The following is a 13,526-nucleotide window of genomic DNA, read 5'->3' as shown; positions in this document are numbered from 1 at the left end:
CGGCGGAAGCTGGGCTGGCTGGCGGGAGGAAGTGACGCACCGGAAGGTGGGAGCGGCTGTGCGGAAGCGGCGGCGCCGCCATGGAGCTGAGTGAGATGCTTTACAACAAGTCCGAGTACATCGAGACGGTGCGGGGGTCGGCAGGGGTCGGGAGGGGAGGGGAGGGGAGGGGAGGGGAGGGGTGGTGCCGTGCTGTGCCGCTAGGGGCGGCGCGGGGGCTGGGGGGCGGGGCGGCGCCGGTTGGGGCGGCGGAGGGGACCGAGTCAGGCTCGCTGGGGCGTCGCGGCGGTAGTGGCGGGGCCCGGGAGCAGCCGCAGTGACTCTCCTCTTGTCCCTGCAGGCGTCCGGCAATAAGGTGAGCCGGCAGTCCGTGCTGTGCGGCAGCCAGAACATCGTTCTCAACGGCAAGGTAGGCGACGGGGAGGGGGACGGCGGCAGTGCCTTCGTCCCGGTCCCTCGGTCCATCGCGGTCCCTCGGTGCGCCCCGCGGCCGGGCCGGGCAGGAGGGGAGCGCGGCCCAGGTGTGGGGTCTCTGTCACTGCCAAAGCAGCGCCCGCCCTGCTCTGCTGCCTGCTGACAGCCGCTGCCGGCTCTGTGGTACCAGGGCTCTGGGCTTTGAGGACAGGCAGCTTCCCCTGCGTGGGAGCAGGTTGTGGTGTTTTTATCCACCCGACAACGTGTTTCTCTTGTGCTCAAGCCTTGCTCTGTGTGTCGGCTCGCTTTGTGCAGCTCACTGGCACAATGAGGGCATAACTGGTGGTTGCAGGCTCCTGTGCATTTGCTTTGTTCTCACTTCTCTTTTGACTAAAAGAACCCCCTGTAATATAACGTAATCTTGCTGGAGTGGCCTGGCCCCTGCCTGAGTCTGCACAATAACTGGTAATGCGGGTGGAAAATGGAGCTGATTTATCTCTCTTTTCTTCTCCAGACAATAGTTATGAACGACTGCATTATCCGCGGTGACCTGGCAAACGTACGGGTCGGGCGGCATTGCGTGGTGAAAAGCCGCAGTGTCATTAGACCTCCCTTCAAGAAGTTTAGTAAAGGGTAAGAGGGCCCCTGCCTTTAGGGAAGGTGAAGATAAAATCTGTACACTTAGGGCAGGAGGAAATGGTCTCAAGCTGCATCAGGGGAAGTTTAGATTAGATATTAGGAGAAATGTCTTTACTGACAGAGTGATCAGGCATTGGCACAGGCTGCCCAGAGAGGTGGGGGAGTCACCGTCCCTGAGGGTCTTCAAAAAACATGTAGATGTGGCACTTCAGGGCATGGTTTAGGAGGCCTGGGGGTATTGGGTTGACAGTTAGACTTGATGATCCTAGAGGTCTTTTCCAACCTCAGTGATTCTATTCTGTGATTGTATAAGAAAATATGTCAGCTTGGCTGAGATCTCTGTTCAGAGGGTTGTGCTCCTTTTGCTGGAACTTGCAGAAATCTGTCCCTCTAAACCTGCCATCTCCTCAAATTTTCAGCTTTGCCTTGAGGGTTAGCATTCCCTTCAGATGACAATATGGGAAAGCTGGGGTATGTTAAAATAGCTGAGTTAAGAAGGTATTTCACTTGCTCTTTGTTTATTCACAATGTCTTTCTGCTGTTCATTGGGGTCATCCTTTAGAAAGAGGTGAGAACAGACCAGTTGCTGCTCAGTCTTCCTTAGCGTCAGACCTACCTCTGGTAATCTAGCTGGGGAAGGGAGGCTTCACACTGTGATTTTGGGTCTGTGTCATGGATCGGTCTGTCTATCATATACCCGAACAAATAACTCTCCTGTCACAGGGTGGCTTTTTTCCCTCTCCACATTGGTGATCACGTCTTCATAGAAGAGGACTGTGTTGTCAACGCGGCCCAGATTGGCTCCTACGTCCATATCGGCAAGAACTGCGTCATTGTGAGCGCTGTTTCTTTCTTTCCTTTAAACCCTTCAGTACTGTTGAGGCTTTGTAACAACAGTGGAAGGTACCCGCACCAGCTGGCTGGAGCAAGCACGCTTACTCTGTGCTGCTCCTTTCTCCTCCTTTTCCTTCTCCACAGAAAGCGGTGCTTTCAGTTTTGGTGCTCTGAGGAGAGCAGGCTCAGCTGACCACTGTTGGGAGGGTCTGTCCCAACACTGTCATGGATAATGCAACTGTCCAGGAAAGAGCCTGTCCACGAAGCGCGAGTGGAATTGGGTTAATGAGCAAATAACGCAAAACAGCCAAGGTTGCTGTCTGCCGACTTAGAGAAGGCCTTGCTACGTTACTGCATGGCTCGGGTTCTAGGTTCCAGTTTGTGCATTGGTGTGCGTTAATATGCAGCTGCCTGTACGTGTGTTAGTCAAGAGCAAACAGACTGTTTTTTCCTCAAAAAAGGAAAAAGTGAATCCTGTTGGAAAGAGCATCCAGTCAGGGTAAAGATTTATTCCTGTCATCCCTTACGCAGAATGTGTTTTGAGCTGTTAAGTTTGTTGAAGTTTAGGTAACTTACCAGGAATAAGCAAAAACATATAGTATTTTAAGTATAACCTTTACCTAATCTCTGTTTTAGGGTCGTAGATGCGTTTTGAAAGACTGCTGCAAAATCTTAGACAACACAGTGCTACCTCCAGAAACAGTAGTCCCACCTTTCACAGTCTTCTCGGGCTGCCCAGGTACGCTCCCTCTAACTTCACCTGCACAAAAGTGTGGATAACGTGGATATTCTTATTTTACAATTAGATTGCTATGGCAAAGTCGCCTATTAGCATTTGGTGCGTAGAAAGAAAGGTATAGGGCACTTGGTGAACTGAAAAATAACAATTTTAACTTATGAAACTTGCTGCTTTGGTGTGTGTTAGGTAGCTGTGCCCATCCTGTACAGTAAGCAGTACAGCTTTTCAGGCATCGAGAACGCAGCAGGCGCTCTGGCAGAAGGAGCGCTTTTCCTTCTGTGGTTTCTGCTCTTGCAGGTATTTCAGTGGTTCAGACTGTAGAAATTCCACTTGCTCGTTGTTCGTATGTTAATAGGGAGGGAAGTAGGTTAAATTGAGGTATATGGATATTTAGTTCCTGCCCATGTGACCTGGCTGTGCCAGAGGTCTTGTACAAATTGCACACTCCGTTATTCCTCTTCTGCTGGTGTTCTACCGGGAATGGTGGAAGCCGTTACAGGACCCAGCTGCAGCACTGTCTGGCGTCTGCCCCGGGGTGCACTGGGAGTGGTCCTGCTGTGTTGCTCGATGTGAGAGAAGAGCCCTTTGCTGTTCTATTAGTATTTACTTACATTTTAATTCACGTCACTACTTTGAACATTGAATATAAGCTTATTTTTCCTTTCTCCTGCATGAACACTGATGGTCATACTCTTGTTCTTCTCCCAGGACTCTTCTCTGGGGAACTCCCGGAATGTACCCAGGAACTCATGATTGACGTTACGAAGAGCTATTACCAGAAGTTCTTGCCACTCACTCAGGTCTAGTAGCCTATTTACTGTGTTTCAGAGCAGTAAAGGCACGCAGGAGTAGTCTGGGGCAGGGAGAGGGATATTTTTCATCAGGACCAGGGCACGGCCCTCCGCTGTTCCTGAGCACCTCTGTGAGTGTTCCTCAACACTAATGGTCTGGCCAAGCACTCCCTCGTGAAAGCTGCTGTGTCACGTTGTTTAAACTTTGCGTGCTCATTTGAATGTAATTCATTCCATGTTGTCTGAATTGTACCATTAAATGTTCTGGAGCTAGGAGAGCTGATAGAATTCCCTTTAGGGCAGTACCTCCTTGTTGCAGCTGGGGACAAGGCAGAGCTGACAGCACATACTCTGCAGCCTAAGCCTGTCTTTCACATCAGTTCTGTTCCTGACCCAAAGCAGGTGGGTTTATATTTGCTACAAGCACCCTCCATCCTAGAACAGAAGTGCCATATGGCTGATGTGTGTGCTGTGGGCAGTTACTTGCCAGGGTTCATTAGACCCAGTGCTCTCCTTTGGAAAAACATCCGCTGCTCTATAGGCCTGCGTGTTGAGGTGGATGGCCTCTTCCTTTTCTCCCTGTGGACTGAGATTCTCTCCTGTAGGGACAGGTTATTGTTCATCATCCTGGGATTGGCTTTAGGACTTTTGGCTGACATTGAAACCTGTCTTTCTATGCCTTGCCTGACAGGAGACTTCTTAGCTTTTAGCTCTTGAAGTAGATATCAGTCCTCTGCTCTCACCCATCGCACAGGGTTAGCATTCTCGTGGCCAATGTGTGTTCTACTTCCTCCTCAAAGAGCCGAAGGGCTTTGGAAAGAGGATTGCCCTGCCAGTCAGAGTTCGGTGCAGCAGAAAGTGGGTAATTCAAAGCAGAAAGCGGAGGTGGGTGAGAGAATGCTGCGATTGTCCCCATTTATTACCCAGTATGTGTATTTGCAGAAAGCTCTTTGGTGCTTTTCTGCACTACAAAACTTCAGAAGGAGATTCAGGCTTCTTGGAAAGAGTGAACATTTCATTTTGGACATATAACAGAGCAGGAACAATTCTTGCTGGGAGCAGCTCTGTGAAAGCTGGAGACAGCTGGCCCTCGTGTGTTCCCGGCTCAGTACCAGACAACTGGCTAAAAGCGGATCTGCCTACGGTGGTTGTGTTTTATTAAAGCTTAGCATTGTCCTTCTCTAGCTTTTAAAACTGGGGCCCCTGCATGTTGTAGCGTAGCAGCTGGGGGCCAGGACGCGTGTTAGTTATGTAGTAGGTGTCTGGCTGTGAGATCAGCAGCCCTGCAGCCGTCAGCTGTCCCGTATAACGCGAAGTACTGACACACCTTAAATTGCAAACAGCTGCACAAGTCCTAAAGTGTGTAGTAACTACTGTTAATCAAATGTAAAACCACTGACTGGTTCGTTTGTATTTTTACTGTACATAAATTAAAGCCTCATCAGTTGTTCAAGTGACTCAGGGTTGTGACTCAAATCAAACTTGAGACTAGAGTGAGGTTTCTGCTGTGCCTGGGCACCTGAGCCGCAGTCTCTTGTTCTGTGACTGTTGCAGGCTGTTACTGACTATTGCAGTGTCAGTGCATTAAAAAGGTGAACTACAGTGTGAAACAGCTGCTTGCTGCCACTGAGCTGGTGACTTGCACCCACAAATGATTCCGGCGCTGTTGTTTTATAACGGCTCTGACACAGAGTGTCATTGCTTCTGTTCTTTGTGCTGAAGCGAGAATCCTAAAGCCACCAAGGTGAAGTCCTCTCCTCGGAACTGAAACATTAGGCACACCTATTTGGTACTGCCTGGTTTCAGCAGAGGTGAAGTGTTTCACTAAAAGCCTGGGTTCAGCGGGAGGTGTTGTACCACCTAGTCCCGTGCTGGCTAGAAGTGCCCGTTCAGTGGCAGCTGTGTTGCTCGAGCCCTCCTGAAGTGGAAGCGGAGACAAGCGCAGAAGGAAGCTCTGTTCTTCCTGTGGTCTCGTGTGGGATCAGGGGGCTGTCTGTGTGAAAGACCTAGGCTCACCACTTTTTCTAACTATGTGAAAAAGTGTGAAGCGTTTATACCACAGGCAGCTTCCTAACTGACTTCAGTCTCCAAAAATGTGTAGTTCATTGTCTCCAGGATCTGACTAGCCCTTGCAGAAGCCACTTGTGACAGCCTCCCCCGTCACAAGACTTGACCAGGTTTGGGGTTCCTGCTAGATTTCCTGCAGGTCAGATGTTTAGGGGTTCATGATGCCGCTGGCGAGTACTGCTTTGCCGTGTTACCACGCCATCAGCTGGCTCGGGAGGCATGGGTGTCTGGTCAGGAGGGGGCTGTGTGTGCTGTGTCGCCATGGTGTCACTTCAAAGTTTCAACACCACATAGTACATTTCACCGGGATCGCTTGATGAGTGGCCACGGTTGGGCAGCATGGAGCTGGGTTGCTGGTGGGGGAGAGGGGTGCGAGGGGGCGCTGCCAAGTTGAGGGATGCGAGTTTGAGGGTGGGAGTGGGGCGGCAGCTGGAAAAGTGCTGCGTTTCCACGATCACTTGCGCAGCGCAGCTGTAGCACACTGAGGGATTCATCACTGCACCATCACTTGGGCGTTTCTTGGCCTATTCGTCCTTCTGGCAGGCTGAGCCGACCCTTCTGCCTTAATTAAAACCTCTTTTATTGTCTCTGTTAAGGTGGCCTCTGCCAGGGTCTAAAACCAAGTCGCCACTGAAGATCCCAAACGCTCAGCACTGTTAACATTCCTTAGATTTGGCCACTTTATCCTCCTGTCCTCTGAAACATCCTGACCTGGGCTCACCTCCGTGCCTCTGCCAGCTCTGGGAAGACGGAGCGCCGGCGGGTTGCAGTGTGCTGCTGCAGCCCGGGGAACCACAGCTTTCTGACGGCAACATTCGGTCTAGCGCAGTGCAATAAACGGTGACTTCCGAGGGAGGGCTTTGCTGCACAGCCAGAGGAGCTGTAGGCGCGTGGGGAAGCATGCCCTGCGGGGAGGGAGGCACCTTCTTTCAGGAATCCCTGTACAAACAGTGATCGCTTCAAACGCCGAGTCGCTGTGCTGCTTCATTGATCCTGCGTGCTTCACTCCGACAGCTGGCGGCCACGCCGGTCGCTCGTGTCGCGGGGCGTTCGGGGTCCTCGGGAGCGGGCGGCAGAACCCTTTGGTCTTTCGCTCTGCATCCGCTGCCGGCTGCGAGAGGCGCTGGGCCAGGAGCCGATGGCTCTGCAGCTGCTCGGCGTAAGGAACAGCCGAGAGCCGCTGCCGGCCAGGGGCTGCGCGGGGAGGTACAAAGTCACTGGCATAGTGGAGCCCGCGTCCGCTTTGCGTGGAACGGAATTTCCCAAGACGATCTGGCTCCACTGGTGGAAGAGCAGTTTAACTGCCAGCTGCAGGGCTCGTGGCTTGGTCCCAAGCCACCCCGCGGCGACCCACGGCTGTGTCCGTAGCTAAAGGCTGGCGGGTGTCACCTGCAGTGCCCACAGGCCCGGCACGCCACAGAAGCACGGAATACGCTGGCCAGGGCCGCCTGTTCTGCATGAGCCGGGGCTGAGAGCAGCCGCCTTCCTTGATGGGGCGGAAGCGCGCGGGGGCCATCACCATCCTCATCGCGGTTTCAGCAGGGCGGGATGCGCGTGCCTGGAGGGAGAAGGCGGGCTGCGGTGCTGCAGCTGGTTTTTGGGCTCTTCTTGGTTATTTGTCGCTGGCGTTTGTCCACGTGGGCAGGCGGTGAGGTGGGACGAAGAGGTGAGGAGGTACGGTGAAGTTGCTTCTCCCAGCGAGCGGCGTCGGCCTGCGGGAGCGGCTCTGTGGGGCGAGTGGGGAGAGGAGAGTGGAATTATATGGCCACGCCAAAATGTCACCCTGGGTGACCGAGGGGCACCGGGACCGGGCCGGTGTCTACAGGATAAGCTATCGGCTGAAGGAGCCGGTTCCCGGGTGAACGTGGGCGTCTGTTGTGGAAACGAGGCGGGTCTGGGTTTGGAAGTGACACAAAAACGCATCACAAAAAGCTGCGGGGGAACGAACGGTCTCGTGGCCGTGTTTTTGACAGAAACGCCCCCGCCAGGCAGAAACTCCCACACGAAACGGCCCGTCACAAGACGCCCGGCGCCCCCGTGCTGGGCAGTCCCGGCCCTCGCCGCGGCCTGCGGGCGCTGGTGCCGGGAACCCCCACCCGCGGAGGAGGGGGCGGCCCTTGCCGTGGGGCCCGGGCACCCCACGCGTGTCCCGCTACCGCTTCCCTGCCCCACGGAGGGGTGGGGCGATCCCCGCGTGGCCGCGACCAACGGCCGCCGGAGCACGCGCCGCGCCCCGCCCCGCGTGGGGGCGTGGCGCCGCCTGCCCGCCCGGCTGCGGCGCCTGTCTCTTTAAGCGCGGCGGGCGGGGCGCTCCCATGGTGCCCCGCGGCGGGCGGCGTGGATTTTAAATCCTCTCGGCCAATGGGGAGCGGCCGCGGTCACGTAACGCTCCGCGGCTGCGTTTGAATCGGGCAGCGCCTGCCGGTCCCTGCCCGCTCCGGCCTCCCGCGGCCCCGCTCCGGCTCCCCCGGCTCCCCCAGCTCCCCCAGCGGCACGGCCCACCATGAGCGCGGCGCCCGGGAAGGCGGCCCGGCAGGTGGTCCCGGTAGAGCCGGCCCGGGCGGCGGCGGCAGCGGCGGCGGCGGCGGGCGGGAAGGAGGTACCGAAGGTGCTGGTGGACCCGCGGACCCGGCGCAGCTTCGTGCGCGGGCGGTTCCTGGGGAAAGGCGGCTTCGCGAGGTGCTACGAGCTGGCTGAGGCGGAGAGCCGGGAGGTGTTCGCGGGCAAGGTGGTGCCCAAGTCGCTGCTGGTGAAGCCGCACCAGAAGGAGAAGATGTCCATGGAGATCGCCATCCACCGCAGCCTGTCCCACCGCCACGTCGTCGGCTTCCAGGGCTTCTTCGAGGACGCCGACTTCGTCTACGTCGTGCTGGAGCTCTGTCGCCGCAGGGTGAGGGGCCGGGGTCGGGGTGGGGGGCGGCGGGACCCGCCGGGTGTGGGGGGGGGGGGTGCCGGTGTCCCCCGGTGCTGACTGTCCCCCCCAGTCGCTGCTGGAGCTGCACAAGCGGCGGAAGGCGCTGAGCGAGCCCGAGGTGCGGTACTACCTGCGCCAGACCATCCTGGGCTGCCAGTACCTGCACAGCCACCGCGTCATCCACCGGGACCTCAAGCTGGGCAACCTCTTCCTCAGCGACGACATGGAGGTGAAGATCGGTAGGTGTCCGTGACGTGACGCCCCGCCAGCCCCCCACGGCAGGGACCCCAGCCCTGGGGACCAGCCCTCCGGGGCATCTCCAGACACTCCCTGTCTCTCCCAGGTGACTTTGGCCTGGCCACCAAAGTGGAGTACGATGGCGAGCGCAAGAAGACGCTGTGTGGGACCCCCAACTACATCGCCCCGGAGGTGCTGGGCAAGAAGGGGCACAGCTTTGAGGTGGACATCTGGTCCATCGGCTGCATCATGTGAGTCGAAACACCTCTGTGTGGCCATGCTGTGTGCTGGATATGGGGCCGGCGGTCCCTCCCATCCAGGCCCTGCTGGACCCTCTGGGTTTCCATGTGAGCCGAAGCTTTGGGCGTGCTGTCTCCAGAGCGCCTGCCCTGGCTGAGCCCTGCTGCCAGCCAGCACACGACCCCGCCATGCTCCGCACACACTGGTGCATGTGGGTCTGCAGGCTGATCTGCTACACAGCATGGCTGTTTCGAGGCATTTCCCAAAAGCCTGCACTTCCTATCTGGAACTCTCCCCAGAGGGTACTAGATCTCAGCTTCCCTTTTCAGGGGGCAGGAACCAGGCACAGTACACATAGCCGTCTGTGCTGCTGCATGGCTAATGCCAAATGCAGACCCCCTGCCAGGAAAGCCCCAGCGTGTGCTTAGGACAGAGTCATTTCTGCACACAAGTTTCAGAGTCCATTTTGCAAAACCGACACCCTTTTATCTCTAAACACGCAGGTACACTCTGCTGGTGGGGAAACCACCTTTTGAAACTTCTTGTCTAAAAGAAACATACATCCGCATCAAGAAGAACGAGTATACCATTCCCAAGGTATGGTGCTTCCCATGGGTGGATCCCTTCACCTCGCGGCCGTTCTTGGTCAGCCCTCTGCTGCACTGTCCTGCTTCTGGCACTTAATTAACGGGCTCTCACATAACGGTGAAACCGCTCTTGTTGCGGAGTGCCAGGAAGGGGGGGTTTCAGTTGGTGGTGGAGTGAACCCATAGGGCCAGCTTCCTCTTGGGGAGCCAGCAGCTCTTCCTGCCCCCCGTAATCCAGCAAAAATCCAAGCTGGGCAGTTGGCACGTGGGGTTAAATGGACATGCTCAAAGTCCACAAGGTCTGAGCCAGGTCCCCAGCTCATCCCACTGCTGTTGATTCAGTCTTGCTAAAGCCAGTTGACTTCAGGTTTTGCATGCTGCTAGCAGAATTGGGCAGGCACGAGAGCTGTCTGTTCCCTCAGGCTTGCATCCTGCTTGCCTGACGCAGCACAGGAGCTCTGCTCCGAGCAGGACTTCCCCCATGTTGTGTATCCAGTGCATTTGCCATTAGTGCACGTTGTCTCCTGATCCTTGTCTCTAAACTCTACCTGTCTCACTTTAGCACATCAACCCTGTAGCTGCTAACCTCATCCAGAAGATGCTGAGGTCCGACCCCGCCACGCGCCCAACTATCGACGAGTTGCTGAATGACGAGTTCTTCACGTCGGGATACATCCCCAGCCGCTTGCCCACCAGCTGTCTCACCATTGCACCTAGATTTTCGATTGCTCCCAGCGGACTTGAACTGAACGGGCGAAAGCCCCTGACTGCACTCAACAAAGGTAGGCGCAAGCGTGTGGAGGCGCGGCTGGGCTGCAGCGCTGGGTGAGAGCCTGCCTGGCCTCCGGCAACATCCAGAACCGTCAGTGGGGAATGTGGCACTGCCTCGCCTCTTCTCCCGGTTCTTATGAAAGCCTGGAGCACTCTGTGAGTGGGGGAGAGGCCTCCTCGCTCTTCGCCCAGAACCAAAGCAGGGAGGAAGTACCAGCCCTAGCTTTAGCTATATGGTATATGATGTGATTCTTATAGCTAGGGCAGAATGTACATTTGGTGGCTTTAGAAACCTGCTCCCTGGTCATGGCTCCGCTCTTCTCTTTCCTGGCCCAGGACCAGACAGCCCTGCACTAGAGAACTTGCCTGAAAAGGAAGATGTAGCTAGGCTGCGGGAGCTGGGAGATGCTGTTGACTGTCACTTAACTGACATGTTACAGCAGCTGACTGCAGTCAACTCGGCCAAGCCCTCCGAGAGAGTGGCAGTGAGACAAGGTGAGTCTGGGCACAACCCGACCGGCACTGGCCTTCCCGGGTAGCTTGCTTCTCCATCACTCTGATGCTGAGAGACCAGCTGACCTCAGTTTCAGACTGGAAGGCTGAGAAGCGATGTAGTAGCTACTTGCCTTCCTTTTGGCCTTGCTTGCTTGCTGGGGGTGCACAGGATGCTGTGAAGTGTCTTCTAACAAACTCCTTTCCTTTCTGCAGAAGAAGCTGAAGACCCAGCCTGCATTCCCATCTTCTGGGTTAGCAAATGGGTGGACTACTCGGATAAATATGGTCTAGGTAAATAACATGGGGGCAATACTTCAGCCTTTGCTAGTTTCCGAGGAGGCTGGGGGAAGCTTTGATTTGGGCATCGCATGGGCCTGGCTCTTGAATCACAGTATGCCAGTGTGTGTGTCCAAGACCACCACTGGGAACGTTACCAAATACCCAGTGAATCCAGAGTAGTGGTTGCTGAACAGCAGCCCTGGCCACTTTAAGGTGGAAAATGGCTACTTGCTGCATAAGATGGCTGGCCTCGCTCTGCAGTGAGCGCATGGCATGTACCCACTGCGGCAGCTAAAGTTGCTTCTGCAGCAAGTGATGCAACAAGGATGGCAAGTGCAGAGGAGGAAAAGTGCCACCCAGACCTCTGCAAAGAGGAGAATCTTTGGACTTGGTGGGGATTTGGTGGGGTGGCTGTCGGGGAACCCCTGGACGACACAACCTTCGGCCTTAGTGTTAAACACAGCTGGTGGTCCCGTGTATTTGAAGGCCTGATGGGCTCCCTTTTGAACTAGGCTACCAGCTGTGTGACAACAGTGTTGGAGTTCTCTTCAACGACTCCACTCGTCTTATTATGTACAACGATGGGGACAGCTTGCAGTACATCGAGCAAAACAGCACCGAGTCCTACTTCACTGTGAGATCCTACCCCTCTTCCTTGAACAAGAAGGTCAGTCCTGGGGACAGGAGCCCTCGCTGGGGGGTGGCTGCTCCTGCTGAGGCTTCTGCCAGCCTCGCTGGGTTTTGTTAGCAGGGTGGGTCCCAGAGAGGCTCGTCTGTGACCTGGGGTCGCTGGCATTCTGCAGGCTTCCTCTTGGCTGGTAAAATATGGCCCCAAGGACAGATACTAGAAGCTCAAACTGTTTATTTCTAGTTGCTATCTGAGGCTTATTTATGAGCAGCTTCACATAATTAAGCACTCACAAGACTTGAATGTACTGGAGTGTTCAGCAAAGTGAATCTCAAGTATCACAGAGTTAACTCTGAGTATGAGAATTTGCACAAGTTTGCGCAGTGACACCTCCAGCTCTGAAAGATGTAAAGAAGGCTCTGGGGCTGTGATAGCAGCCCCTAGCAAATAGCAGGGGTCATCCTCAGCCTGCCTGCTCACAGCCTTTCCTCACTGCAGATAACACTATTGAAATATTTCCGGAACTACATGAGCGAGCACCTGCTGAAGGCGGGTGCTAACATCACGCCACGGGAAGGGGACGAGCTGGCCCGTTTACCCTACCTCTGCACGTGGTTCCGGACCCGCAGCGCCATCATCCTGCACCTCAGCAACGGCACCGTGCAGATCAACTTCTTCCAGGTGAGGCTGCTGCTCTGTGCTTTCCAGGGCTGTAGCTCCCGCTGCTGAAAGAGCCCTGCCACACGCAGTGCTGTACGCAAAGGCAGCGGGAGGGAATAACGCGAGCCGAAACCTTGCCCAGTGAACCGAGCGCTGGGAGGCTCCTTGTTCCCCTTGCTCGTACACAAGCCACCCCCACACTCGTAGCTTGGGAAGGGGCTGTGTCCTTTGTGCAGCAGTCTCCCTCCTGCTAGTCTTGGGTGCAGCGGTCTTGAGCTGGCTGACCAGGTGGATTTGTTCCCCTTTGCTGCAACCTACGAACGAATGGTGCAGCACGGTGCTTTGTCAGCATGCTTCTGGGTGCAGCTGAGATGGTTCATCCTGAGAAAACGCAGTCCCCGAGGAGAGAGTGCTCAGTGTGATGGTGTGTTCCCTCCCCACAGGACCACACCAAAGTCATCTTGTGCCCTCTCATGGCTGCTGTCACATACATAGATGAGAAACGGGACTTCCGCACGTACAAGCTGAGCCTCATCGAGGAACACGGATGCTGCAAGGAGCTGGCCAGCCGGCTCCGCTACGCTCGCACCATGGTGGAGAAGCTCCTCAGTTCAAAGTCTGGCTCTGCCCGTGTGAAACCCTCTGCTTAGACCTTGTCCTCGATGGACTCAACATCTGTGCCAAACTGCCCCAGCCGTGCATGGGGAGGTCTAGTAGCATCCCTGCTCGCACCGTAACCTCCCATGGCACAGCTGGGCTCCCACTCCTGGCTACGGCCTCGTTGCCACAAGGAAGCCCCTGATGCTGTGGGAACGGTGTTGTTTACTCTGACTGGTACCCAAAGGTTTCTTGCTCCCCATACTTAATAGAAAGTCTATTTTTAATTGCATACCTAGTATTTTCTTCTAACTTCCCAAAGCCAAGAGGCTGATTCAAAAAAACAACACTCTTGTTTGAGGCTCCTGGGCCTTCTCTTGAGAGAACAAAGCACAAGGAGAGCAGAACTATCATGTAAGTTATTTGTACATGTCTGCACTGGTGCTCTAGGCTTTTGTTTCCTCTTGTAGACATTCAGGTAAGATATTTAACATGCCCAGGCTCAGACTGAGAAATCAGCCTTTTAATACTGAAATTAATCTACATGAAAACCTGAACTTTTGTATATTGCATAACTTGATTAAAGATTGTTTGCTGCAGCGTCCACGCTGTCGTGGTTCCCTTTGGCTTGCTG

General features: G+C 55.3%; 2 protein-coding genes across 2 annotated transcripts; both read left to right on the top strand.

Annotated features, from left to right (window-relative positions):
• Window positions 1-20: 20 nt before the first annotated feature.
• DCTN5 (dynactin subunit 5) lies at window positions 21-6,452 on the top strand. The gene is made up of 7 exons (XM_064461303.1): window positions 21-128; window positions 341-409; window positions 929-1,047; window positions 1,777-1,888; window positions 2,524-2,626; window positions 3,335-3,426; window positions 6,081-6,452. The coding sequence occupies exons 1-7, from the start codon at window positions 81-83 to the stop codon at window positions 6,099-6,101; spliced, it is 564 nt and encodes a 187-aa protein (XP_064317373.1). The 5' UTR covers window positions 21-80; the 3' UTR covers window positions 6,102-6,452.
• Window positions 6,453-7,835: 1,383 nt separating this feature from the next.
• PLK1 (polo like kinase 1) lies at window positions 7,836-13,496 on the top strand. Its single transcript, XM_064461302.1, has 10 exons — window positions 7,836-8,374; window positions 8,469-8,637; window positions 8,742-8,886; window positions 9,379-9,472; window positions 10,025-10,244; window positions 10,570-10,728; window positions 10,942-11,019; window positions 11,520-11,674; window positions 12,134-12,316; window positions 12,739-13,496. Exons 1-10 carry the CDS (start codon window positions 7,988-7,990, stop codon window positions 12,943-12,945), a joined length of 1,797 nt encoding a protein of 598 aa, XP_064317372.1. The 5' UTR covers window positions 7,836-7,987; the 3' UTR covers window positions 12,946-13,496.
• Window positions 13,497-13,526: the final 30 nt, after the last annotated feature.

Source organism: Phalacrocorax carbo, chromosome 10 (assembly GCF_963921805.1).
Source record: "Phalacrocorax carbo chromosome 10, bPhaCar2.1, whole genome shotgun sequence".
NCBI lineage: Eukaryota > Metazoa > Chordata > Aves > Suliformes > Phalacrocoracidae > Phalacrocorax > Phalacrocorax carbo.
The sequence above is the reverse complement of the archived record's forward strand: the minus strand, read 5'-3'. Positions and strand labels throughout refer to the sequence as shown.

What these genes read in the sequence shown, in the direction of transcription:
- PLK1 (XM_064461302.1), top strand. Translation starts at nt 7,988, where the DNA reads ATGAGCGCGGCGCCCGGGAAGGCGGCCCGGCAGGTGGTCCCGGTAGAG. An exon ending in CCTGACTGCACTCAACAAAG is followed by an intron (nt 10,245 to 10,569) that starts GTAGGCGCAAGC and finishes TTCCTGGCCCAG; the next exon opens with GACCAGACAGCCCTGCACTA. An exon ending in CTCGGATAAATATGGTCTAG is followed by an intron (nt 11,020 to 11,519) that starts GTAAATAACATG and finishes CTTTTGAACTAG; the next exon opens with GCTACCAGCTGTGTGACAAC.
- DCTN5 (XM_064461303.1), top strand. Translation starts at nt 81, where the DNA reads ATGGAGCTGAGTGAGATGCTTTACAACAAGTCCGAGTACATCGAGACG. An exon ending in AGTCTTCTCGGGCTGCCCAG is followed by an intron (nt 2,627 to 3,334) that starts GTACGCTCCCTC and finishes TTCTTCTCCCAG; the next exon opens with GACTCTTCTCTGGGGAACTC. An exon ending in AGTTCTTGCCACTCACTCAG is followed by an intron (nt 3,427 to 6,080) that starts GTCTAGTAGCCT and finishes GTCTCTGTTAAG; the next exon opens with GTGGCCTCTGCCAGGGTCTA.